The sequence below is a fragment of the Lacerta agilis genome, chromosome 10 (assembly GCF_009819535.1).
Source record: "Lacerta agilis isolate rLacAgi1 chromosome 10, rLacAgi1.pri, whole genome shotgun sequence".
Lineage (NCBI taxonomy): Eukaryota > Metazoa > Chordata > Lepidosauria > Squamata > Lacertidae > Lacerta > Lacerta agilis.
Window position 1 is genome coordinate 20961447 of NC_046321.1, and position 27593 is coordinate 20989039.

Below are 27593 nucleotides of genomic sequence, written 5' to 3' on the forward strand. Positions count from 1 at the left end.
ATACTTTGAAAGATAGACAAATAAACATGCAAAAGGTTCCAGACAGGTGCATAAAGAGCCGTTAGGCATATACCGCAGCATGTGAGCATCATTGCTGATGTAAGGTGGTATGTACAAACACTTTGGGCACCATGCCTTTGGGTGTGGGAAATGCATTTGTTCTGCCTCAGACAGGGAAAGGGCTGTAACCTGGTAGCAGAGCATCTGCTTGGCGTGCTGATGATCCCAGGTTCAATCCCCAGTATCTCCAGGTACCCTGTCTGAAACTCAGGAAAAATACCAGCAGTCAGCATAGGTAGACAATACTGAGCTGGATGGACTCAGTAAAAGGCAGCTTCTTATCTCCCTGTCTTGGGCCAGTATTAAAAAAGGAAAGAGAATTTACAGATACCAAGATCCAAATTTGGGGCAAGTATTCTTAGGTGAGAAAACCCCAGCAAAATGTAGCAAAGCAAAGCATGGAAATAAAGGCCGCTATACCTTTAAAAACGCCCTTCCAAGTTCCAAGACCACATGTTTGGTAAGTTAAAAATGGCTTACTTACAAACTCTCCAAAGGTCATATTCATGTGGTTTGCCATATAGCATTCAGCAAAAAAGTTGCACAGGTAGTGAAACTTAACTTAGTTCCTAGATTATTGGTAGAGGAGCTCAAGAGTTGCTGGCAAGAGCCATGCAGTTCATAGAATCATAGAGCTGAAAGAGACCACAAGGGCCATCCAGTCCAACCCCCTGCCAAGCAGGAAACACCATCAAAGCATTCCTGACAGATGGCTGTCAAGCCTCCGCTTAAAGACCTCCAAAGAAGGAGACTCCACCACACTCCTTGGCAGCAAATTCCACTGTCGAACAGCTCTTACTGTCAGGAAGTTCTTCCTAATGTTTAGGTGGAATCTTCTTTCTTGTAGTTTGAATCCATTGCTCCGTGTCCGCTTCTCTGGAGCAGCAGAAAACAACCTTTCTCCCTCCTCTATATGACATCCTTTTATATATTTGAACATGGCTATCGTATCACCCCCTTAACCTTCTCTTCTCCAGGCTAAACATACCCAGCTCCCTAAACCGTTCCTCATAAGGCATCATTTCCAGGCCTTTGCCCATTTTGGTTGCCCTCCTCTGGACACGTTCCAGCTTGTCAGTATCCTTCTTGAACTGTGGTGCCCAGAACTGGACACAGTAGTGAGGTCTGACCAGAGCGGAATACTGTGGTACTATTACTTCCCTTGATCTAGATGCTATACTCCTAGTTGAGCTGGAACTTCTCAAGTAGATTGGAGGGATTACATATTTCCTCCCAAGGTAAGGGAAGTGACATAGTTAAGCCTGGCAGGATAGTTTACTCTATTGTATTAACCCCTTCATGCATGAATTAGACTGATTATCCCTCAATTACTTTCCTCCTTTACCTTCTGTCTTTGTCTGTATCAGATTTCTTAATATCACAAACACTTCAGACCATGTGAATCAGAGACAGAAACAAATCTGGTTAATCAAATAATGATTTTTTTTTCCAGGCAAGGAAACGGGAAGAATATTGTTAAGAACGTAAAAAGAGTCCTGCTGGATCAGACCAAAGGGCAGCATTTTGTTCCCACAGCAGTAAACCAGATGCCTATGGGAAGCCCACAAGAAGCAGATCAGGCTGTTGAGTATAATTGGCTTAATTGACACTGAAATGAAAATGCATGTGTCTTAATGAAGGTTTAAAGTGGAAAATGGCTAAATGTGTATTGCTAACACTGCAGTTTTTTCACAGTAGGTCTCTAAAGGACTCTGAGGTGTAACTAGTTAACAGTAATGATTAGCTGTTTATTGTTTCCCTACTCTGTGCTGAGAGTGAACCTTAGATCATGTGACAAAGGTACTGAGTTGCAAACTCGCCATCTTGAAAGCTGTAGTGTTTTTAAGTCTTCCTCGCTACAGGGAACAGAAAACGTAAACATAGCTTTCAAGGAAAACATCTCTAGAGAAATGGATGTAGATAAGGAGAGAAAGAGACCTTTGCTTATAGGTCTGTTTGGATTATTTCATATTTTCTAAGATGTCAAGCCTGTGCTGGACAGCACAATACATTTTGGTTTTATCTTTGATGCTTATGTTCTGTTTTCAAAGAGTTCTGCAAGTAAAAGTCCGAATAATATTTTTATGGGCCCAAACAAATGGTTTCTTCCAAAAGAAGTCAGTTCTTATGCTTCCAGTTGCTTCAAACTTTGCAATATCGATATCCGCAACGTAGGCCAATACAGTTGTGCTTTCGACAACTGATATTCAGAGCCATACCACCTCCAATACCAGAAACAAGATTATAGAACAAACATTGAAGTGTTTTCAGTTCATTTCATGCTGTTCAGTATTATATAAGATGTTTCTGCTTTGCAGATTTTATAACCCTCGGGGTGAAGGATTTGAGAAGAGGCCAGAGTTGAAATCTAAATAGAAAGGTTTTAAAAAAAAAAGTCACGATCTAGTTATCTGGGGGAAGGTTGTTTCCAGAATGGGAAAGATAACTCTTGCATTCTTTAAACAAAATTTAACTGAAAAGACCTTTCACATTTGCACACAAATACTCCAAATAGATGTGTTATTGATTTTCCCCTCCCCTCTTCTCGGTCCATGTCCCAAAGGCCTGAAACTTTGTTTGCCTTTTGGTAAAGAATCTGGACTTCCCCCAGAGAGTTTATTGGCAAATTATAAATCTGTCAGGTTCTTCTGCTCCAAATAATAACAAAAAAGGAATTGAGTCCAACTACATATTGAAGAGTTATGTGTGTCTTACCCCCCATTTAAAAAAACTGAACAGCAGCCTATTAGGCTACCATGGGGAGGGAGAAAGGTTTTTTAAAAACAAAAAAACCATTGCCCTTTCTGCCATTTGTTTGCTTAAAATCAGCCCCCCCCCCCAGCTGCTTTCCCCCATGCAAGGAACAGTTACAGGGTTCTCTGTATCTTTTTCCCTCACAAAGAGAAAAACTGTTGGGTGGTGGGAACACACACAAACAAATGGTAGAAGAGGAAGGGGTTAAGCTGGACCTCACTTCCTGCTCTTTTCCTTTCCAATGCAGCCTCAGAGGCTGCTTTTCAATTTATTTATTTTTTAAAAAGACATACAACAGAAACGTACAAAATTGTGCGTAGCAAGAAATAGCCATGGCATACATGTATACTGGTAAATCCTGCAGCAAGAATTCCACCATGAAATCCCCCCTCTCTCCTATCCCCCAGTCACATAATGCATGTAACAACAGTGTCTCATACAGAATGTAAATGAATTGTGGAAAAGGCTCTATGAATTGAAAGTGGAGACACCATATGTAACTTTTATGTTTTTGTTTGTTACACAAGGAAGCCTTTAATAAAAACTAATTAAAGTTTGGTGTCTGTGTACAACCCATCATCCGTAGATCTCAGGGGAGTTCAAAGCACAGGGCCATCTTTACCCGGGGGTGCAAGGGGTGCCGTGTACCCGGGCGCCAAACGCTGGGGGGCGCCAAATGCATACCGGTCCCTCTCAATCGGTGGCAGTGAAAAGCAATGCAGTGGAAGACCCTGCCTCCCCCCCCCCGCTCTGTTATTCCGTAGCATCAAACAAAAGCAGTTTCCCCCACTGTGCAGTTGTTACAGGTGAGCGATTCCCCCTTCCCCAAAAAAGCTCAAGAACTTTGAGTTGCTCCCCCCCGAAAAGGGAGCACTGTGTGGATTTTGCTAAAGACGGCTCTGCCACTGGCCTAAGCAAATATATCAAAACGGTGCACCTTACACGAGCTATTCCTCACAAATAAAAGCATGCACAGTGAGAGAAAAGAACATTGCTGTAGATGCTGTCCTAAGAAGTCAAAGCGACAGGTACTAAGAGCCATAATCATTGCAGAATCCAGCAAGGCAGGGCCAGACATAGCTGAGGAGAGCAATCAAATGGGCATTAATTTGACAAGCAACCGACTTTCAGCTCAGCCACTTCCGAAGCCAGGGCTGGAAACCCTCCAGCCTGTGGGCCGTATTTAGCCTGCCGAGACTCTCCATTCGGTGTCCCAAATGGAACCTCACATGTGCCATTCACAATAGCTGACCTTTGGTGACGAATGAATACAGCCCTCATACTGATCTGGTCTTCAGTTTTCTAGGTATTTTCTTCAGAAAACTAAAGAGATCGTAGCTTTCTTTTGAGATGAGATTGAGGCAGGGGGAAAAAGTTAAGTCATTGTAAACAAGCCGACAGCAGAGGCAAATGGTAGGTGCTAGAGGAGAATTATTCTAGACCCATGTAGCTGGCAGTGCCGCTGCATGTCGCTAACTAATTTCATGGCTCTTTGCCTCAATTTCATCACCTATCAATCAAACGAGAAAATAGTATTTATCTATCCTTCACAAAGCTCCGTTCGTTAATGTTTGTGAAGTTCTCTGAAGGATGAATGCTCCGCAGTGCAGGGCAGAAAAGCGATAGTTTTCTTGGAAACAGCGGGGACAAAGAACTTCATTAGTTTAAAAAACGAAGTGTGGGGGGGGGGACTGGTGCTTTCGTTGTAACCTGGTGGTGTCAGGTAAGTGGAGGTTGTTTTCCCTCTTGCTTTCTTTGGGGTTTCTCTTCCCATTGCTCTGAATAATACAACATGGACGCAGTTAGAGACAGTGTAACAGTGCATAGTTAAACTATGGAACTCAGGGAGGATGAGGCTGCCAGTGGCTACTAGCTCTACCTCCATGGATCAGAGGCAACAATACTTCTGAATACCAGTTGCTAGAAACCACAGGAGGGGAAGGAAGGGTTCTCTTGTGATCAAATCCTGCTCCCTGGTTTCCCACAGGCATCTGGTGGGCCATTGTGAAAACAGGATGCTGGACTAGATGAGATGTTGGCCTGATCTGGCAGGCTTTTCTTATTTTCCTGTGTTCCCAGAACATGGCAATCAGAGATAGACTGCCTCTGAATATGGAGGCTGTATTTAGCTGTCACATTTTAACCGCCATTTATAGGGCTTTGCTTTGTAAATTTCACCAGTGAAGGTAATTTATGCGAATGGACATCACACCTCTTGTAGGCATATGAATTCATTGTGGCAAGCATGATATTTGAAGTAGGATGTCCTTTTAAAAAAAACCACAATTGTTATAGAAACTGCTTTTAATAAAAACTGAATAAATGAAAGGACTTTGCAAAAAGCCTTTCAGCCCCTTGGAAATGGAAATGCATCTTTGCACATGCTCAGTGTGCCTAAATTGCCTTATCCACAAATCGAAAATGCATCATTGCTACTTCTGCTGGTTTAAGGTTTTCTGATTTGAGGCCATGCCTTTGGTGAAGAGAAAAGGCAGCAAGCTGACCAAAGCTGGGCATCGCATAACAACAGTCAGGGAGGTGCTGAAATAAATAAAAAATAATGATAATAATTGTTACATAACTTTTCAGAGGGTTGCAAAAGAAAACGTGTTCCCTCAAACACAATTTGTGCTTACGGCTTTTTATATAAAAACTAAAGAATGAATAGCAGCTGAGCTGAGAGACCAACAGCAGAAAGGCACCCAGTAGCGATCTCTTCAGAGGAGGAGTTTTGCTCCGAGGGAGAATTAAGGGACTGAGCCAAGTGAGTTAGTGCCTCTGCACTGGATGTTAATCACAGACACCTACCTTGGAGCTGGGTCTGCAACAATATGTGAGTGGTTTAAAATATCTCTGAGATTACTGAATAAATACCTTCAGGTCCAAAGCAGTTCAGGGGATCCACTATGCTGGAGTTGATAGAGAGCTGGAAAGAGGCCAGGGCAAGGGTTGCCAACTTTTCCTCACTGGCTCCTGCTCCTCCGCCTTTAATTTACAGCGGGATAAATGTTTATATTTATACCACAAAGAGCTCCACATGCTGATTTCTGAAAATCAAGCTGCTGTAAAAAAAAAAAAACCCCAACAGAACAGGTTTGACAACATGCATTTAATTGCCTTATTATTAAATTTGGAATTGGGGGGGGGGAAGCTGAGGAGCAAACTACTTTCCTCCCTCCTGGTCAGTTGGCAACCCTAGCCAGGAAAGTCCTTCATCAGCACACATTTTCACAAGCGATGTTATGAATGTACACTTGTAATTAAGCCTCTCCGTACTCAGTGGAGTCTTTACTTTTGAGTAAACATGCATGAGTTCAGAATGTATGGAATTTTGCTTAGTTAAAAAGACATCCTCTCAAAACACTGCGAATGCTGTATAAGGAAGCTGAAGAGTTTTGTTGTTGTTAAGAAGCATTGCTTTTAGTCAATATAGATTTCTCATTTGCTTTACAGATGTGGGAAAAGCAAAAGCCGTTGAGCTGTTGTTTGGTGAAGACTTCATGAAAGTCGCTGCAGACAGAACATTCCAGTGCAAGCGAGAAATCAAGCGAATGAAATACAGTATTTAAAACGAAGCAAGGTCAAGAAGACAAAGTAAGTCGAGTTATTATCCGTTATCAAGTTGATAATTAATTAATTAATTAATATATTTAAATGGTGACTTGTCCCTTTGTTTGAGGAGTCTCATGTAATAATGGCACCAAATGCTATGGTTGATCAGTATTTCAGTATTTCCACATCTTTCACAATCCAGGAATGAGAGAGTTAATAGAACAAATGTTAAAAATGAGCACAAGTGCTTATCTATGCTGAAATCGGGATAATAAATTTTATTTATTTACTCATTTATTTATTTATTTGTTTGTTTATTGTATTTGTATACCGCCCTATACCCAGAGGTCTAAGGGCAGTTCACAGAACAAAATCAAATTGTAAAACCACAAAATATATAATCAAAATAAAAAAACAACAACCCAATAACTGCCCCGCCCCTGGTAAAGAAATGCACTTTAAAGGGAAAGGTAGACAGCTGGTGAAGTGCGCAGAGCTTGCTTGTCTAGATGGTAGGGTTCAAATGGAGACTGCAAAATAGTGTTTGCAAATGCTATACAAACTTGGCCTTGAATATGGCTGGCAGGGTGCTCCCATGACTGCCTTTTAGAGGAACTCCACACCCAGCAATTGCTTTCACACACTTGTGTTTTCCGCAACAAACAACCCCATTGTGAATGGCAGGTACGTGACCTGCTTGCTCATCCCTGGGAGCTCAGGGGGATCACAGCTCCCCAAAACAACCACAGAGGGGTGTTTTAAGGGCTGCCCTTGCGGAGTCCAGGGAAGCATGGGCGCAGCCGCGGGGGGGGGGGGGCAATCCTGCCCATCCAGAATTCACGAATGGCACCTTCCCACAAAATTCAGAGAAGTGCAAATTTCAAAGGGTCTTTGTGTTTCGGTGCGGATTAGGTAGATTTGCCTTTCAATGTGAACCGCCTCGAATTCATCCCCATCCTGAGCCCCGAGGGCTCCTGCGTCCTATCACTAGAGCTGAAATGGTTAAAGGGACAAGAATTTCTGGGAAAGCTGTTGCCTGCTCAAACTTTGGAACCCTGCAGGGGGAACGCTTCGGCTTTATTTTTGTTTTCTCCGATCCAGCTAAAAAAACAGTTTGTGCGATGGGGCAAAGTCTCTCGTTTTGACCCCGGGGCTTGTCCTTGCGAGTGAAAAGAACTCGCTCCCCACCCTCACCAGGTCACCAACAAAGAGGAAGGTCATGAGGTTCATCAGGGAAAGGGACAGCTCTTCTGGAACATCTGCCTGTAGCTTATTGAAGAAGTGACGGTGCTAAGCTAGCAGAATGCCCAAGTGCTAAGCTAGCAGAATGCCCAAGTTTTGCAGACTTCTGCAAACTTCAAGGAGTGACTGTCAGATATTTGGAGTATGAAAGCCCAGGACCTTGGGATTCCACAGTACCTTGGGTTAGGCTGTTTTGTTCCTAGAAAGAGGGAGCAGGTTGCCACAGTTCAGAGCTTTAATAACCTCTTTGAGCCTTCTGGCTCCATAATGCTGGTAGAAACCCTGTATGGCAGGGGTAGCCAATGTGGGGGCCCTCTAGATGTTGTTGGACTAGAACTCACACCATGCCTGACCATTGGTCATGTGTTGGCTGGAATGGATGGGGGGTTGGGTTCAACCACATCTGGAAGGCACCCTGTTGGTTACTCCTGCTGTTGGGAGACTGGTGCTGTGGGCAAAATATTCTCATTGCAACCCCTCTCCCAAAGGAGAGTTGGGGCATGGCAGCATATCCCCTTGATCATTTTGGTTGCCCTTTTCTGAACCTTTCCCAACCCCTTTTTGAAGCGAGGAGACCAGAGCTCTACACAATATTCCAAATGCATGCAAGGCAGATGCTCTACCACTGAGTTATGGCCTTTCTTCTGTACTTATATGAGGCATCCCAGTGGTCACTCTCTTTTCTAGACCTCCCAGTATGTTTCCTGAGAGGCTTTCTTTGTCTTTAAGGAACACTTGTCCACCATTAATTACAATCTGAACTGAGAAACTCCGGATAATCTTCAAGGTAACCCCAAACATAGAAACCACTACACTATCTAGCTAGTCACAGAACTGTAGAGTTGGCAGGGACCACAAGGATCATCTAGTCCAACCCCCTGCAAATGCAGGAATCTTTTTGCCCAACGTGGGACTTGAACGCCCAACCTTGAGATCTCATGCTCTACCAACTGAGCTGCTCAATTATTGTTAGCGCGTCTGTTCTCAGCTACTCTTACCGTTCAACAGCTCTGGAATCCGACTTATCTGCGGTGCCTAAAGCTCTTGGATTCCTCACTTGCTTTTCTAGGAGAGGTTCCCCCCCCCCCCACTTCGGTTCCTTGCTAAGTTTAAAGAAGGGTCAACTGCAACTTAGTGTTCTGCCTATTTTCACCAACACGCATTTGGTTTAAAGGAGGATATATTTTTAGTATCATACCATGGGCCCAATCCTGCTGCATCAACGCTTTATTATGGGGCTCCTTTAACTTTGGGGTGCTTTGAGGGGCTCAAGCCATACTATGTCTTTTGCACTGGGACATAGATCTCTTGCCTTTTCCTCTCCCCTTAAAAAGCAACAACAAAGAACTTTCTCAAAGCTTTTCACAGCCAGCTGGGTCTGCTGCAAAGCACAGCGCTGGTAAGACTCCAGCCACCTGCCATCTTGATTTGTGGAGGCCCAATCCAGATACAGCGGAGAGCCAAAGTCCCTCACTCCCGTCCCTCTGAAAGCCACCTAAAATTCACATAAAGCACACTATTTAAACTTTATGCAGATTTGTGTCACAGTTTTTTTAAGTACATACCATTGCTCCTGGCTGTTGCCATGTTTGGCAAGTGTTTGACACAAATAGTAGATGTTCGTGAGGTGTCAACGAACCAATAGAAGCCTCTTTCACATGACTGACAGATATCAGATCACAATATCTGTGGAACGGGCACTTTTTCACATGGCTTTTTTCCAGCCAGAACTCACTGGAACTCTGTTCTGGAACCTCTCAGATGGGCGCCATTGCCATTATAAGAAAACAAGGGAGGGGTTCATGGTGAGTTCCGACACCTCTTTTTCTAGAAAAATAGCATTTATTTCACAAGTGCCACATACTTGTGAGAAATAGACATTTCAGTGCTACACTACCAATTCTCTGGAACTCCCTGCCTATTGATATCAGGCAGATGCCTTTGTTGAACTGCCTTTCGATGCCTGCTAAAACCTGTTTGGTCTCGGCAAGCCTACCCAGACCTGTATTTTTATTGCAGATATTTGTTTTTGCAGCTATTAACAGCAGTTTCCTTTCCTGAGGGCCCCTCCTCACCTGGAGCTGGCCCTGCCTGTGACTGCGTGTGTATTTAATGGCTCTGCTCACAGAGGTCAAAACTGACATATTTTCGGTTCTGTTTATGTCAGTGACCTAGAGTTCTATCAAATTCTGCCTTTTTGCTTATGCTTCAGACTTCTGCTTGGGCAATGGAATGTCTCCTCCTTCTCCACTATAGCTCCCCCCCCACAATCTCAAAATGTGCTCCAGGGGGCTAGGGGGTCCTTTCGGATCAGGTTTGGGGGGCAGCATAGGGGGAGTCCCATTGCATGAGCTGATCACCCTTTGCGCCATGTTGGATATAACTTCTAGTAAAGCCTGTGCTTAATCTTTCCCATTGCATAAAGGTAAAGGTAAAGGGACCCCTGACCATTAGGTCCAGTCATGTCCGACTCTGGGGTTGCAGCACTCATCTAGCGTTACTGGTCGAGGGAGCCGGCATACAGCTTCCAGGTCATGTGGCCAGCATGACTAAGCCGCTTCTGGTGAACCAGAGCAGCGCACGGAAATGCCATTTACCTTCCCGCTGGAGCGGTACCTATTTATCTACTTGCACTTTGATGTGCTTTCGAACTGCTAGGTGGGCAGGAGTGCCACCCGCGTCCCTTTTCCCATTGCATACCCTCCAACATTTCTTCAATGAAAATTTTGTGGTCATTCAGTCGTGTCCGACTCTTCGTGACCGGACACGACTGAACAACAACAAAATGAAATAGGGATGAAAATGAAATGAAAATAGGGATGCCCTATTTAATAATAATATAATTCTAATTATATACCGTTCATCTGACAGGGTTGCCCCAGCCACTATACGTGGCTGTCTTTAGATGTTTTCTAAAGGTTATATAGTTACTTATCTCCTTGGCTCAGGGGTCGCATAACTCTATACCATCCAACATTTCTCTGATGAAAATAGAGACATCCTAAGGAAAAGTGGTAGGGACGCGGGTGGTGGTGCTGTGGTCTAAACCACAGAGCCTAGGGCTTGCTGATTGGAAGGTTGGCAGTTCAAATCCCCGCGATGGGGTGAGCTCCCGTTGCTCAGTCCCAGCTCCTACCAACCTAGCAGTTTGAAAGCACCTCAAAGTGCAAGTAGATAAATAGGTATCGCTCTGGCGGGAAGGTAAACGACGTTTCCGTGCGCTGCTCTTTTTCACCAGAAGTGGCTTAGTCATGTTGGCCACATGACCCAGAAAAACTGTGTGTGGACAAACGCCGGCTCCCTCGGCCTATAGAGTGAGATGAGCACCGCAACCCCAGAGTCGTCCGTGACTGGACCTAACAGTCAGGGGTACCTTTACCTTTAAGGAAAAGTGGGACGTTCCAGGATCAAATCAGAAACCAGGACAGCTTTGTAAATCTGGGACTGTCCCTGGAGGGTCTGCCATTAACATCAATTGCATCATTTTGGCTGGATTGTGGCAACATATTATTATTATTATTATTATTATTATTATTAATAAAAATAAAAATAATTTGCTGTTTGAGTTTGGTACACTCTCTGTTTTTGTCCTATCCACCTTCAGGATCCACTGCATAAAGATGGATAGCACCCCCTTTTTTTGTTCTGTAAAATGCTCAGAAACGGGAATGATGTGTAGTGTAAGATTTCTTCATACCACTTTTTTTTTGCCCTTTAAAATTCCCTCTGACTCTTCAACAAAAAGGGCAATTTTGTAGAATGAAAGAGATTTGAGTCAACAATCAACACAGTGTAGGAAACAAAAACGAGCTTTGTAAATATTTCCTTTATTCCAAACACATGCAGAGAGCAGCTGCGAGGATTAACATACTTGCACTTTAATCTGTTACGTAGAGCAACTCAGCTTCAAAGCCAAGATGCTTTACCTTCCCAGTGGACCGTGCTGTGACTTGAGGAGAGGTAATATTTTCCCCTAAGACACAAGGCTGTTTCGCACAACACCAAACGATTCCTTAGCATTCATAGCCTACAGTCTTGGCGAACCATAGTTCCGCTTACCATGTTGTGTGACCCAGGAAAACTCTTTGGATTACTTACTGATTTCCAAACATTTTTGGATGAGTGATGTCGAGACTAACCAGGGCCAGTCCGAGTCATTTTGCTGTCTGGGCCAAAGGGCACGATCGATCCACAGATTGAGGAGCACACAGTTAGGATAGTCTGGGAGTGCCCTCTGCCAAGAGGCCCCGGGATCTACACAATGACGGAATTAGTGTCAACAACAAAACTCAACAACTTTCCTTTTGTGTCTGGATTTTTACTTCTTGCAATATAGCGACCCTATATCAGAGCCCATATAGAGCTGGAGTCAGAAGGGTCTTCCTCTTGTCTCAGGGAACCAAGCTCCTTCCTCCTATTACGAGTACGATTAGATCATGAAAATAGCAATGAGCATTGAGGGGTTAATACGGTAGTATCAATTATTATTTTCTACTTCCAGGGGGTTGGACTAGATGACTCCTGGGGTCCCTCCCAACTCTACAATGCCATGATTATTTCATTTTGTTTTATTGCTGCAACAGTTGCAAGCATTAGGAAACTTGAGTCCTAACCCAGCACAGAGCTGATTTCTATGGGCTGGACTGTGTCTCCAGAATGGCACTCATCAATTTATTGACTACAGCTATCATGCCTAATCTTACAAGTTACTTCATTATAAATGAAGGGGAGCAGAAAATCAACTTTAAAAAAAAAGAAAGATAAATGGGCTTCCTTTATTACTTTCCGGTGTTCTATATACAGAGAGACTGTAAGAGGAAGCAATACTTCTTATTAACTGTGACATCCATTCAGCTTTGATGAATGGATGTATTGGCTGTGTCCTTTCCTATTCATAGTGGTACATAATGAGAATGAATTACTGGCTGATAATTTGATGTATAAATATTGCATTTAAATGTGTTAATGTCTTGGTGTTTTTTGTTTTGTTTTTGTTTTTAAAAAAGAATTGGCACACACAAGATGTGAGCTGTAACATTTCAACCAGCAAAAAGCTAGAAACAAATACTTTATGTGTGCAATGGTCTCCCCAGCCACCTGGTGCAAAGCACCATAAAAATGTTTGCAGTGCTTAATGTGCAATAATTTAAAAAGCATATGCATGTGTTTAAACACATGTTTAAAGGGAAATGGGGCAGGCGGGGAAGGAACACTTGTGTTTAAAACACCCGGAGGATACAATTTGTTTCCAGGTGAGGAAGAAAGATGGATAACTGGAGGGGAAGGGCTAGGACAGTCTCACACCTGAGAGATGCTAGATAGATAGATAGATAGATAGATAGATAGATAGATAGATAGATAGATAGATATAGATACTTTATTGTCATCATACGTAGTACAACAAAATTGAATGCCATCCCACATTTACAGCCACATATAAGCATTTATACATTTACAACCACACATAAGACATACATACCATCCATCACGACTCCCCAAAGATCATATCATTTGGTTACAGCATTTAAAATAGCTCTTGGATAAAAACTGTTTTTTAGTCTATTCGTTCTTGATTTAATTGTTCTGTATCTCTTGCCCGAAGGCAACCATGCAAACAGACTATATCCAGGATGAGATGAATCCTGTAAAATGTTGTTTGCTTATTTTGAGACAACGGGAGCTATATAGTTCGTCCAAAGATGGGAGAGGATGACTGATAATCTTTCGGGCTGTGGTTATGACCTTCTGGAGCATTTTCCTGTCAGTGACTATGCAACTGGCAAACCAAGCACAGATACAGTATGCTGCCAGTTAATGTAGACAATACCGAACTAGGGAGGCTCATAATCCACACATTTTTTTAGAACTGTGTTGGGGAAAGGGTTAAGCATCCTCCGTGGCAGATAATCCCCCTGAAAGTGGCGCTGTGCTCCCACATTAATGCAAATATAGGTTTGAGAGCTGTGTGCTTACATCCCGTCCCAACCTCTAAGGGTCTCTTTGAAAATGCTCTTCTTTCTTTTTAAAGACAGGCTGATTTGAGGGATCAGGAAGAACCTCTACGGTGATTCAAGTCACACCTACGCACCACAAACCTTTGACACCTGAAGGCTCTTCCAGAGGACCACACAGGCCATGGGGAAATCGGAGAAGAACGAGGAGGCTGTCTTTCTGAGGAAGAAGATCACCCTCTTGAGAGCTTTCTCGCTCCTCATAGGGAGCATGGTAGGCAGCGGAATATTCATCTCTCCCCAAGGGGTGCTGAAGAACTCTGGCAACGTGGGCCTCTCCTTAGTCGTCTGGTTTGCCTGTGGGATCCTCTCTATGTTTGGTGCGTGGTGAGTTCCTTTCCTCTCCGTTTTCAGCTCTCGGAGGATGAGAAACCCTATTGGGACTGTGTTTCACCCCATCATTTAACGAATTGGTAGCTGCAGTAATGAAATCCGTATTGGCCCAGGATCCAGTACTGAGACAGCATTCTGCAACCATGAGTCAGAATGCTGTCTCAGTTCTGGATCCTGGGCCAATACGGATTTCATTATTGCAGCTACCAATTCGTTAAATTCATATACTGTATATATGAATTTCCATTATAAAAAATAAAGGAGCAAAAGAAAAAGAGAGAGAAAGTGCACAAAGGATAAAAGGATATAGTATAGTACTTTGAAGCTCCAGTACTTTGGCCACCTCATGAGAAGAGAAGACTCCCTAGAAAAGACCCTGATGTTAGGAAAGATGGAGGGCACAAGGAGAAGGGGGTGACAAAGGATGAGATGGTTGGACAGTGTTCTCAAAGCGACTAGCATGAGTTTGGCCAAACTGCGAGAGGCAGTGAAGGATAGGTGTGCCTGGCGTGCTCTGGTCCATGGGGTCACGAAGAGTCGGACACGACTGAACGACTGAACAACAACATAGTATTGTACGTTATATATAATCAGTAACATTTCCATACTTTATTATACAGTGGAACCTTGGTTCCTGAACTTAATCCGTTCCGGGAGTCTGTTCGATTCCTGAAACAGTTCGGGAACCAAGGCATGGCTTGTGATTGGCTGCAGCAGCTTCCTGCAGCCAATCAGAATCCACGCCGGGTGTTCGGTTTCCAAAGAATGTTCGAAAACCGGAACAATTACTTCCGGTTTTCGTTCGTTCGGATGCCAGAACGTTCCGCTCCCAAGGCGTTCGGGAGCCGAGGTTCCACTGTATATGTAATATAAATAATAATAATATTGTCATAATACATATATGATTATCAGTAAAATACTATATGCAGTATAAGCTCGTTCCAAATGTCAATATTATTTGTCCAAAGAAGGTCTGCATCTGTAAGCAATTCGTTCATATGTTGCGAGTGTTGTCTTGTCATCAGCTCATTGATTAAAGAGGACCATATCTTTATTCTTTCAGTTCAGTGTTTCCCAAACTTGGGTCTCTGGACTGTTTTTGAACTACAACTCCCATCATCCCTAGCTAGCAAAAACAGTGGTCAGGGATGATGGGAGTTGTAGTTCAAAAACAGCCCACAGACCCAAGTTTGGGAAGCTCTGTTCCAGTTCATCAGTACCAGTCTCTTGCCCACAGAATCCACTTTCGTTGCTCAGTTGCATCCTGACTCATGGTTAAAGAAGGAGAGACAATAACATAAGAAGCTGCCTCATACTGAGCGAGACCACTAGTCCATCCAGCTCACTATTGTCCACACTGACTGGCAGCAGCTCTCCAGGAATTCAGGCAGGGGTCTCTCCCAACCCTACCTGGAGCTGCCAGGGGCTGAACCTGGGACCTTCTGTTGGCAGGGCAATTGCTCTGCCCCTGAGCTGTGCCCTTTTCTGTACACACTCCAATCCTGCCATATTTGTTTTCTGAGATGTACTCGGGCACCTGATGTAACTGAACAGCCCCTGGTCCTGTGACACTTCCATTGCACCTGCGATGCTACGAGCCTTTGTTTCTGCCTTGAACTTGAGCTACACTCACAAAGCCACATGGAGTTAATGTGTAACTAATCTGAATTAGGATCTTATCAGAAGAACCATGTGAAAGAGGCACCCCCCCATTGCATAATGAAACTCAGAAGGCCTTGACCCATAAGATTCCCAAACAGCAGCCTTCCTAACAGGCTCTTGTATCTCAGGCTCACACATCCTGGATAGCTCAGTCGGTAGAGCATGAGACTCTTCATCTCACGGTCGTGGGTTCGAGCCCCATGTTGGGCAAAAGATTCCAGCATTGCAGGGGGTTGAACTAGATGACCCTCGTGGTCCCTTCCATTCTATGAATCTTATGTATTTCAGCGTAACTATCCCATCTGGGAAGTCTAAGAGGGGCATGTACCCTCTCCCCCTGCAGGTCCCAGAACCCATGTGATACTTACACAGCAAGGGAACCTGTGATTCTCCACCTATTGACTGATGACAACTCCCATCAGCTCTGGACCTTTGGCCATGCTGGCTGCGCTGAGAGGAGTTTTAGTGCCACAACACCTGGAGGGCCACGGGTCCCCCATTCCTGCTACAGAGCGATGTGGTTTCTGTGGGATCTTTTAATTACATAACCACACCAGTCAGCTCAAATGTCCCTAGTATCTGCCACCTCATCCTTTCTTAACTGAAGATGCCAAGGATTGAACACAGGACCTCTCTCTTCAGAACGTGTGCCTCTGTACATACCACACGTTTAAAGCATATTTAAATCACATGGCTTCTCCCCCCCCCCAAAAAAATCATGGGAACTATCGTTTTGTGAGGGGATAAACAACAGTTCCGAGGATTTTTGTGGGGAGGGGATTGGGTTGATGTGCTTTAAATATATTATTTGTACACAGCCGTGGCCCCTTTTCTACAAAAGGGAACATAACATCTTTATTTTACATTTTCACCCAAACCTTCCCAAATAACATATGCATATGGTTCTTATCCTGCCCATTTGATCCTCACAACGATTCTGCGAGGTAGTTTGACCTGAGACGGAGAGTGATTGCACCAAGTCACCCAGCAAGCTTCTGGTAAAGCCGGTTCTAGTCCAACACACTAACCACGGCATCACACACAACCTGTGTGGAAAATTGCCCCCACACAAAAAAAAGAGTAGATAGATTGCTAGTCATGCTGATGTTTTGCAAAAACAAACAAACAAACAAACAAAAACACCTTACCCAGTGGCTTTTTAACAGCACCTTTTCATCAAAGAGAACTGAGAGTAAACCATGAGAGCCAAAATGGAGCCCTCCTCCCACCTGCCCCACAAGAGATTGGAAGCGAAGGCTACAATCATATACTGTATATACTTGAGTATAAGCCTAGTTTTTCAGCACATTTTTTGTGCTGAAAAAGCTGCCTTCGGCTTATACTTGAGTGAGGCGGGCGGTGGGGGCAGCGAGAAAGAAGCCCTTTCTCTCCGCTTGTGCCACCGCCGCCCGCTCTCCCCAGCCAACCATTCCTTAAGAAGCGTACAAGAACAGTGGTTCTTTACTCTCCCCAGGCAGCTTGATCCATTCCTGAACTGCTCGCATAAATGCAAACTTGGCAAAGGAGGAAGAGGAAGGAGCAGCCCAAAGGGCTGCTTTCGGGCTCCTCGTTCCTCCTCCACAGTGGCAAAGGTGAACCGGCTTATACTCAAGTCAATAAGCTTTCCCAGGTTTTTGTGGGAAAATTAGGTGCCTCGGTTTATATTCGGGTCGGCTTATATTCGGGTATATACGGTACTTAATTTCCAGGGTCTCAATGGGGCTTACTTTTCAATAGACATGTATAGAATTGCCCTGTGTGTGTTTTTTTTTTTTTTTTAATAAAATCAACTTTCAATGGAAGTGTTCTCCAAGGATAAATGCGGGGGGTTGTGATTCTATCTGAATGGCCTCAAAACATGAAAGTTTGCCAGCTGAAGTTTGGGATAAAAATAACCCAGGCTAAAATCTAAGAAAGCTGTTTTTTGACCATATGGTTCCATTGTGGGTGCACATATGGAGTCGTCATGGATTATTCACAGCCTCCAGGTTCAAGTTCAGTTTGTCAATATGGATCATTCCTAATGTCATAATTTCCATGGGTGGGTGAAATGGTTGCACAGACACTTCATGCTGAATATGGGTCATTCTGGTTTCCCTAGTTTCAGTAGCTCTCTGACACTCTGAAGGCTGCAATCCTTAGCAGATGTACCAGGGAGCAAAAATGCCAAAGAATCTTGTGGCACCTTGAAGACGAACGGGTTGTTATGATTGCCTTTGCCAACTATTTATTCAAAACAAAATCGAAAATTCTTTCTAGTAGCACCTTAGAGACCAACTGAGTTTGTTCCTGGTATGAGCTTTCGTGTGCATGCACACTTCTTCAGATACACTGAAACAGTTCTTCAGATACACTGAAACTGTTTCAGTGTATCTGAAGAAGTGTGCATGCACACGAAAGCTCATACCAGGAACAAACTCAGTTGGTCTCTAAGGTGCTACTAGAAAGAATTTTCGATTTTGTTTTGACTATGGCAGACCAACACGGCTACCCACCTGTAACTGCAACTATTTATTATTATTATTATTATTATTATTATTATTATTATTATTATTTTATAATTTATATACTGCCCTACACCTGCAGGTCTCAGAGCAGTTCACAAGATAAAATCACAATATAAAAACGCAAAATACACAATCAAAATAAGAACAAAAGCCACCCAATAACACGCTTCAACACATTTTAAAAGACTAGGGCCTACTTCATCAGACCAGTGGTCAAGTATATGCATGTGCAGGAGTGACAACAAGGGCAGGGGAATGGAAAGGTTGGTGTTAAATAGAAGATTTCTGTGTTGCCCCCTTCCCTTGTTGCCCTAAGCACAGACTTATTTTGCTTAATGGTTAATCTAGCCCTGAGATGGGCCAATGGTATGACTCAGCTTAAGACCACTTCCTGTGTTCCTACGATATCTCTGTATCAGTAGAAGATTATCAGAGAGAGCTGTCGTTCTGAGGTTTCACTTCAAGTGCCCCTGAACCCTGCTTTTATTCAGAAGTAAGTTCTGAATAAAAGGAGTTCAAAGGAGCTTGCTCCCTAGTCATATCTAATTAATGCAGTAGTGAAGAGTCATTCTGCATACATTTGCAGAATGGTCACAGTCTGGGGTTTGTTTGTTTGTTTGCCTTCCATTGCCATTTGCTGGATTTTTAACATTAATGGTCACAAATGAAGCAGGGACTTGAACCCCCTGCTTAAAGCCTAGTATCCTTATCCACTACAGAAGGCTTTGCAATCTGGGTGACTTTAAGTGAGGATTTTCACAACGGTCCTATCATGGACACAACATCACAGGATACCAATATCCCGTCAATGTGTGAAGTGAAGGAAAACTCTTTAGGGTGGTTTGCTTACGCTCTTTCCTACCTGAACGCTTCCAGGTGCTCTGTGTTATGCTGAACTTGGCACCCGGATCACAAAGTCTGGAGCCCATTACATCTATATCTTGGAGACCCTGGGCCCTCTGCCAGGGTTCTTGTTCCTATGGGCAGAATACTTTGCTATAAGGTAAGCTTTTCCATCTGCAACCTGCTCTATAAACTTAAAGGTGAGGTCGGAATGCTCCGAACCATGTGGCACAGTTGTGTATATAATCTATGCCTTTAAATGTCAGTGAGAGAAACTGCGCATGTAAGAAGCAGGCATTAAAGGCAGTCCAGGCAAATGGCTGCCTAATATTTCTGGGTGAATGGCAGCTGTTCATAACTAGCTGAAGTTTGTGTCCTGCCTTTCTCTGAGTTGTGTCAGCTTGGCCCATCAGGAATAGCAGCCCAAATGAGCTACGCCAGGGGACATATTCAGCCCTAGGGACATATTCCCTCCTGAGCGATTTCCAGGGGACACGGAAAACAGTTTAAAGAAGCCAACTGCCCAGTTTCCTTGACTTAGCAGGAATGTGGCATTTTTGCAATGAAAAAAAAACAAGAGTTTTCTTGAGGTCTTGTCACAGAATGCATAAGCCACTTTTCCCTTCCAGGCCAGCCAACAGTGCAGTTGTAGCACTGGCGTTTGGACGCTACATCCTGGACCCTTTTTTTGCACCCTGTGGTGCTCCACTTCTGGCTGTGAAACTTGTTGCTCTTCTTGGTTACTGTAAGTACGAAGCAGGAACTGTGCCCCATTTATTTCCTTGGGATGCGATTCAGTCAAATCAATGGGAGTCTTATTATTAATTTCATATTCTGAATTCATCGGCTGAACTAGATAGTCCCAGCGTGCAGATCAAATGCCTTTTTTACCCTCTCCAATCCAGACATTGTCCTAATCCTGAACTCTTGGAGTGTCAGCTGGAGTGCCAGGCTTCTGACCTTCTTGTCCATCGTCAAGTTGGTAGCTCTCACTCTCATCATCGTCCCAGGAATGATACTTTTAGCTCAAGGTAAGGCATTATTCTCATTGTTCAAAATACAAGGACTTGCCCCTAGAAAATATTACAGCCTCCTTATATTCTGCCCTGAGGGCTGCCTCCCCACACACTTCAGTGACAACAGTGGTCAAAGCCTGAAGTTGGGTGGGTGGCTTTAAGAAACAGGGCCTTTCCATTTGTGGCACCTGCTTTGCAGGATGTCATCCCTAAGGAAGTCTGCTAAGAGCTCAGGCAGAATGTTTCCTGCGCCCTGTATTACATCCTAACTGATCTTTTAAAGTGGAAATGGCATGGGTTGAACTTGGAGACTTTTCTGCATCCAAAGTATATGCTCTATTCCTGAACCACATCACAAAGATGTATATGGTAAAATGAAGCCCGTTTACATGCTCATCTAACTATCTTAAGAACGTGCCTATTTTTATCATACTTTGCTTTCTAACTGTATGGTTTTCTTTAGGCCATACAGAAAATTTCCAGGATGCTTTCAATACTCAGACCCTCGCTTTGGACAAGCTCCCTTTGGCTTTTTATGCAGGGATGTTTGCCTATTCAGGATGGTATGCATAGGTGACATACATTTTAAAGATATTCACTTATAAACTGTCAGGGCCACTGAAATCTGTTCCTTTCCCTCCCACTTTGCAGGTTTCAAACTAGTTTTGTGCGAGAAGAACTAGTGAAGCCAGAGCGGTGAGTCATAAGACCAGTAAAAAATATCTGTATTTGACCCTGCTTAATGTTTTTCTCAGGGCAGAAATCAAAGCTGTTTTGAACAGGGGTGGGTTATTACATAGGCTAACAAGGCACTAGCTTCAGGCTCCATATATATAATAACAATACAATGAAATTTTGCATTTACATGGGAACAGTTGTACTGACGATCCTTTTCTCTCTCCACCCCCCCATTTTGTTTGTAGAAATATCCCTCTGGCAGTGATTGTGTCTGTGATCACTGTGATTGTGGGTTATATGCTTACTAATGTTTCCTATTACACGGTGCTGACAGCAGCAGATGTTCTGGCTTCCCAGGCAGTAGCTGTGGTGAGTCGAAAGCCAATGTTGTAGTTAATATCAGATTAATTCCCCTTCTTCCCCAAGAGAGTTCAGTTTTCAGAAGATGGAGGGGAGAGGACTGGAATATAAGAGTGGCAATTAAATTCAGCCTCTGCAGAATGAGGAGTTGTTTGGTCATCGAGAAGTCTCAGAAGAGCAAACCATTGTATGTGTGCCACCCCAGTCTCTGAGCAGTGTGAGATTCCGGGGGTTCCAGGGTTCAGTTTCCTTGGATTGAGGGTCAGCAGAGACTGTGGTGTCTTTATGATATAGAGTTTATTTACACATATAGACAACCTGAGACTATGATGGAGCAGCTCACAGCATTAACAGCCCAACATACAAACAGGCATTATTTTAGGGGGAATTGCTTTGCAGAAATGTATATATTAGGCAAAACTGCAAGGAACACATCTATTTGGATAAATTTGCATTAAAATGCTGGTGAATTTCCAGGAGGACTTCTATATATATTTCTATAAAAGAATTCTCAAAGAAATGTGTAAATGTGGAGAGCTGAATAAGACTGAAAATTTGAGAAACTGAAATGGACAGATTCACCCATCCCTAGTTCAGTCCTTCATAAACTGGGAGAAGGGAATCTGTGGCCCTCCAGATGTTGTTGGGCTTCAGCTCCCAGCAGCCTTGCCTATTGGTGGTGCTGATGCAAGTCCCCTCACAGATCTACAGTTCTCTGAGAGATTTAAGAGTCAACCCCTCTTCCCAGGGAGCTCTGGGAATTATAGCTCTGTGAATGGAATTAGGGTCTCCCATCAACTTTCATTGCCCTTTACAAACTACAGTTCCCAGGACTCTTTGGGGAAAGCCATGACTATTTAAAGTGGCACAACAATGCTTTAAATGTATGTCGCCAGCTGTTTTGGGACTACAATTTCCATCATCCCTGACCACTGCTATGATGGGAGCTGGAGACCCAAGTTTGGGAAACCCATAGTGCTGATAGGGCCTTGTAATAATGTCTCTAAGCCTTCTGTAAAACGAATAAGACAAGAAAATCAGGGATTTGGGAGGTATGGAGAACAAGTAAATAAGAAACCAGAATGAAACAGAGCTCTGTAGCATATCACCCCTGCTTTCACTGAAGGCCACTCAGTGGTTTTACTTCACCAGTAATTATAAACCTCACATTTCTGAACACAAACATTCCTTTTCTTCCAGAGCTTTGCGCATAAAGCTTGCCGGAGTGTTATCTCAATGGTGCCTATCCTAGTTTCTTTGTCTTGCTTTGGGACCATGAATGGAGGAATCTTTACATTTTCAAGGTCAGTGACCTCTTTTTAAAAATATTGTTGAGGGGTGAACTACATGCTACATATCAGGGCTGGGGGACATGTGACCCTCCAGTTGGTACTGGACTATAGCTCCCACTCCCGACCATTTGCTGTTCTGGCTGGGGCTGATGGGAGTTGTAGTCCAATAACATCTGGAGAGCCAAAGCATGAAACTGAGGAAGAGAACCCCAGCACTGAGCATCTCTACTAGAGGTTCCCTTTCACTGCTTATTTATTTTCTCCTTCTAGGACCTTGTTTGTGGCTTCAAGAGAAGGGCAATGGCCCCCCCTCTTCTCCATGATCCATATTCAAAGACATACACCCCTACCAGCAGTCATGTTGATGGTAAGAATATGGGTTGACTCCATCCTAGTCATTCTTAGAGTAGACCCACCGAAATGTTTAAGATAGCCACAAGTACTTTAAGAACTGTCAGTCTCAATGGGCCTACTCTAAAAGGCTGTGTACACATTGCTGGCTTAAAATGCAGCTAGGTCATTCTTTTTCTCAATTCAGATTGAAGCTGGTTTTCGGGGGCAGGGCACAGTATTTCCTAAGAAACTACAGGATATGGATTCTGGCTAACATTTTGTGCACACTGCTTCCCAAACCAGGAGTGGAAGCACACTGGGTGCGCAGAAAATGGGAGTGTATACAAAAAACTTGCAGTCCAGCAACATCTGAAAGGCCACAAGTTCCCCATCCATGTTCTAGGTTTTCAGCTACGTCTGTGTGTTAAATCTGAGATGGTGGTTTACTAAATCCATTTCACCTGCTTTTACACCCCCTCAGTTCCCTTTGGTCACAGCCATGATCTGTGTGGGAGATATCTACCACCTGCTGAACTTCTTCAGCTTCTCCCGGTGGCTCTTCATAGGATTAGCCACCCTTGGGCTGATAGTTCACCGCTGCCGTCATCCTGAGATAACAAGCCCATTCAAGGTAAGGGCTTGCTAGCCTGTTTTCTCCCACGATTCTCCCTCTGTTGCTCTTTATTTTAGACCAGGTATGTACTTAGACCCATCTCTCTGTCTGTGCTAATAAGTAAGAGTAAGTACTGGTAGTTAAGAGCTGGAGCTGTGAGCCAAGTGGTTCAGATTCCACCTCAGAGTATGCCTAACAAATATAACACCCACCAACTGATCAGAAACAGTGTTAAGTGGTTAAGGGTGTTGGACTAGGGCCCTGAAGACCTATGTTCAGCCCCCCACTCAGACATTTTAAAAGGTAATTCATATCAGAGCTGTCAACCTTCCTTTTTTTTGCATTGGGAAATGGCCATAGCTGTCAACTTTCCCATTTTTTTTTTTGCAGTGGGAAACGGCACTGGAATAAGGGAATTTCCTGCAAAAAAATGGGAAAGTTGACAGCTATGAATTCATATAGCGCTCCGTATTTCAAAGAAACCTCTGAGCAGTTTAGAGCATCATAGGGCGTCTCTGAGCTGTTTACAGCATCTTGTGATCTCAAGCCAGGCACACTCCCTCTCAGCCTGGCTGGGGGTTGTAGTGAGGATCAAATGGTGGGCCAGAGTAGGGATGGAAGGATCTGCCAATTTTGCGTCTCCCGGTTTCTCATTCATCCATTATTAAATTTAGTTTTCTATGTTCTGCAGTAATTTGCATTAAAAAATCAACAACAAAGCCTCATGAAAATCCTTAGCATTTTAGGGCAATTTTCTCCTAAGAAGCCCATTTTTAGATGCACATTGTTGCAAGCTATTTCCCATAATATAATGGATTTTTGTATGTCATTTCCCCCATTGTCTTCATTTAATGCGCACACTCCCCCCAATATGTCCATTTTTGTACACATTGTTCGGAGAAAGTGTGAATTTGAGATATTCTGCTTTAAATGCATACCGAACTGAATTTCTCCTCCGCCCCTAGGGAGGAGATGTATGCTATGTATGCTGCCCTGTGTTCCTTGAAGGAATGGTGGTGGGATACAAATAAACATCAAACATGAATTGCTTGTTTGCTTAGAGAAGAAATATTCACCCTTCTTCCAAGGTGTTCCAGGTTGGCTTTTCATGATCATTCTTTGGGTGGCCAGATGCGAAAAGAGAACAGGACTCCTGTACCTTTAATAGCTGTATAGAAAAAGAAATGTCAGCAGGTGTCGCTTGCAAGAAGAGAATTCACACCAGCTGAAGTTCCATCTTCTACATCACTATTAAAGGCGCAAGAGCCCAGGATTCCTTTCTTCACCCGGCTACCTTATTTTCCATATTCAGGAATAACATGCTCTTGGTATGTCTTCATAGCCACTACCAAAAGCACTTCGGAAATGCGGGGGTAATGCTTTGCTGTTGTTTTTTAGCCGCTCACAAAACTTGAAAGGAAAAGAATACCAAGAAGAAACAATACAAATTAAATTCAAGAAGACCAGTGCTTATAATATGTACATCTACTGCCGCCTTGTGGACATAAGCCAGAATCCTTATTTCCACATCTTTTAAAGCAAAAGAATGCTTGCGTGTCTCATTCATATGTAAGGTTACCAGATTTTTTTCTCAGTGAATCCGGGGACACTTTTCAACTTCCTGCTAAATAGATGGATTTTGTCAGGGGACTGATTTGTAAATCCGGGGACTGTCCCCGGGAAACGGGGACGTCTGGTAACCTTACCATATGGAGCTTTTCTTCTCAAGACTTGGGTGCACAGATTAAGTACATGCAGCTCCTGTGCCCATCTGGAAATAATAAGAATCCTTATGTGGGATCCGAGGATGTGCATGGCAGAGGAGAGGAATTGTAAACTTAAACTCCCAATTGCCTTATTTTATCTCAAGGATATATCCCTGTCGAACTCAGGGCTTGAACCACACAGTGTGTAGGGAAAGCTCTCATTCGGTGTGTTAGATTTCCCTCCACCCACCCAAAGACACATTTTAATTAGAGTTCTAACAATTACATTCAGTCCTTTGTCATGGGTCAAAGGCCTTTTATTTGCGTTTCAAATACCTCCAGGTATATATGCGTCTTTCTCTAGGAGCTTTCATTTTCCTCCAGTCCTTTAGCTTCTCAAATGTTTTGAAGTGAGATCCACCTGCAAACTTCCTCAGCCTTTCAGGGCCCACTTGTAAAAAGTTAACTCCACTTTTGGAACTCTTTTTCCCTATCCAGGTTCCTCTCTTCGTTCCTGTTTCCTTTACAATCATATGCCTTTTCACTGTGGCGATGTCTTTCTACTCGGACCCAGTAAATATCAGCATTGGCTGTGCCATGGTTTTAAGTGGGTTTCCCGTTTACTATTTGCTCGTCAACAGGCCAATGCCAAAGTGTTGCGGCGCCACATTCTGTGAGTAGAATCTGCTGGGTAATTTTGAATGATCATATTCAGTACCGGTATTCTTTAAAGATCGCTGCATAGCCAGAGCTTGATCCGGCTGTCGAGGGCTGTATTCCCTCAGGAGTCAGGGGGAGATTTATTATTGACTGGTTATCGATGCTTCTTGGTTGTTTGTGTCGGGGAGGAACCCGCAAAGCAGCATACAGGAAAGAATAAAACGATCAGTAAAAACAGTTACGAACAGATATTTAAAACATTCAAAAATAATTTAAAACAACGATAAGCTAAAAGCAGATGAAAACACACATCAGCATTCTATATCTGGGTCTTGTCTAAACAAAAAATGTCAATCGGCAGGGAGTTCCAATGTGTGGGTACTGACACACTGAAAGATGTGTCCTTACAAATGCGAAATGAGTATTATGGGGTACCCCTAACAGCTCCCGTTGTGTTTCCAGTTGCTTATTATGGAATGGGAAAATCCAATGCTTTAAAAAAATGTCAGTGGGGAAGGCATGGCTGCCCTGGTGTGTTTAATTTGCAGCTTCATTAATTATATCTTTGAGCTTTCTCAAATTACCTAGAAAATGCTCTACTTTTGGGGGTTTTTTTGTTTTTGTTTTTTACAATGAAATCAATATTTTGAGTTCCTTTGATCAAAGGGGAATTAAAAGAAGCCCAAAGGGAAATGTTACTTGGGAGTGTTGTTGTTCAGTCGTTCAGTCGTGTCCGACTCTTCGTGACCCCATGGACCAGAGCACGCCAGGCATACTTGGGAGAGGGATGAGGAAAAACAAAGAGGAGCACCCTGTCCAAGCAATTGAGACTCAAGCTACAAGCCCTATGGCGACTTCTAGAGAGGGAGAAATGAAATTGCGAACTTACCGTCCAATATTATGGGGGCATTTCCACATAGCCCTGTTTTGAGCAATCAAATAATTATATTAATTATATTAATAATTATTAATATAATATAATTATAATATAATTAATATAATTATAATTATATTAATTATATTATAATTATATTATATTAATAATGATGATTAGCATCCATAAAGTACTTCTGAGAGTTACATGTATTATGTCCTTGTAATCCTTACAATAACTTCTTAAAATAAGTTCCAGTTACAGGTAGGTAGCCATGTTGGTCTGCCATAGTCAAAACAAAATAAAAAAATAAAAAAATTGTGCTACTGGAAGGAATTTTTTAATTTTTAATTTTGTTTTTTCTTAAGATAAGTCAGTATTACCGGTACTGTAGTATCCACATGTTGCAGATAGGGGGCTGAGGAAGGTGTTCATATCTGCCCATATTTAATTTGTGCCATTTTTGCTTCTTCTTCTTTTGTAACCCTAATTCCATCCCATTCTGTTTCCACATAAATTTTTGCAGTTTTGGAAGACACATAATTCGTACTTTAGAAACACCAGAACATGAAATACTCTTGCCCTTATACATCTAACCTCTTACTATTACAGATTCTCTTACACTGAAGCTTCAGATCCTCTTGAAGGTGGTGCAACAAGAAATCAGGACTTACTGAGAAGCATAACAAGAGCTGGAGGGGTGAACCAGAAGCCTGAACTTCAAAGCTCTGATTTTGCGGTGACTTCTCCTAGCTTATATTAATTGCCACCCTCACAACTCGGAGCATGCCTGCATTGGAGCATCTTCTTCATACCAGATGGAGAGTTCCTGAAAAATCAAAGGCGCAGGAAACCCTGTGTAGATGAGTCACACCTTTGACTGTGCAAGAAACACCCCGTGTGCATCCTGATATTGTCCTCATCTGCCATGCAGATGGACACGAGAGCATCCGGTCCTTGAAGAAAGACTCCTAGAGATGCATCTGTCTGAATGCATACGCAATCCCTAAATGCTGGCTGTGTAGAGGCAATAGCTATTTGCAGATGTTGAAGTGGTACTGCAGAGCTGTTAGTCATCAAGGTACACAGGCTCATTT

General features: G+C 43.2%; 1 protein-coding gene and 1 non-coding gene across 3 annotated transcripts; both read left to right on the forward strand.

Moving 5' to 3' along the window:
- The first annotated feature begins 5476 nt into the window (after window positions 1-5476).
- Window positions 5477-27593, forward strand: LOC117054215 (cystine/glutamate transporter-like). 2 transcript variants are annotated; one of them, XM_033162796.1, is made up of 14 exons: window positions 5477-5647; window positions 6268-6408; window positions 13637-13939; window positions 18998-19124; window positions 19594-19709; window positions 19870-19995; window positions 20444-20543; window positions 20632-20676; window positions 20904-21027; window positions 22219-22322; window positions 22581-22677; window positions 23125-23274; window positions 25461-25635; window positions 27109-27593. In XM_033162796.1, exons 3-14 carry the CDS (start codon window positions 13744-13746, stop codon window positions 27171-27173), a joined length of 1425 nt encoding a protein of 474 aa, XP_033018687.1. In that variant the 5' UTR covers window positions 5477-5647; window positions 6268-6408; window positions 13637-13743; the 3' UTR covers window positions 27174-27593. The 2 variants fall into 2 exon arrangements, with proteins under 2 accessions (XP_033018687.1, XP_033018688.1); XM_033162797.1 differs by lacking the exons at window positions 5477-5647; window positions 6268-6408 and adding an exon at window positions 11554-11568.
- TRNAK-CUU lies at window positions 15752-15824 on the forward strand. The gene has a single exon. It is a non-coding gene; the product is annotated as a tRNA-Lys (tRNA).

Coding starts and splice junctions, on each gene's coding strand:
- LOC117054215 (XM_033162796.1), top strand. CDS start 13,744: ATGGGGAAATCGGAGAAGAACGAGGAGGCTGTCTTTCTGAGGAAGAAG. Junction 22,323..22,580: donor GGAATCTTTACATTTTCAAG/GTCAGTGACCTC, acceptor TTCTCCTTCTAG/GACCTTGTTTGTGGCTTCAA. Junction 25,636..27,108: donor GTGTTGCGGCGCCACATTCT/GTGAGTAGAATC, acceptor TTACTATTACAG/ATTCTCTTACACTGAAGCTT.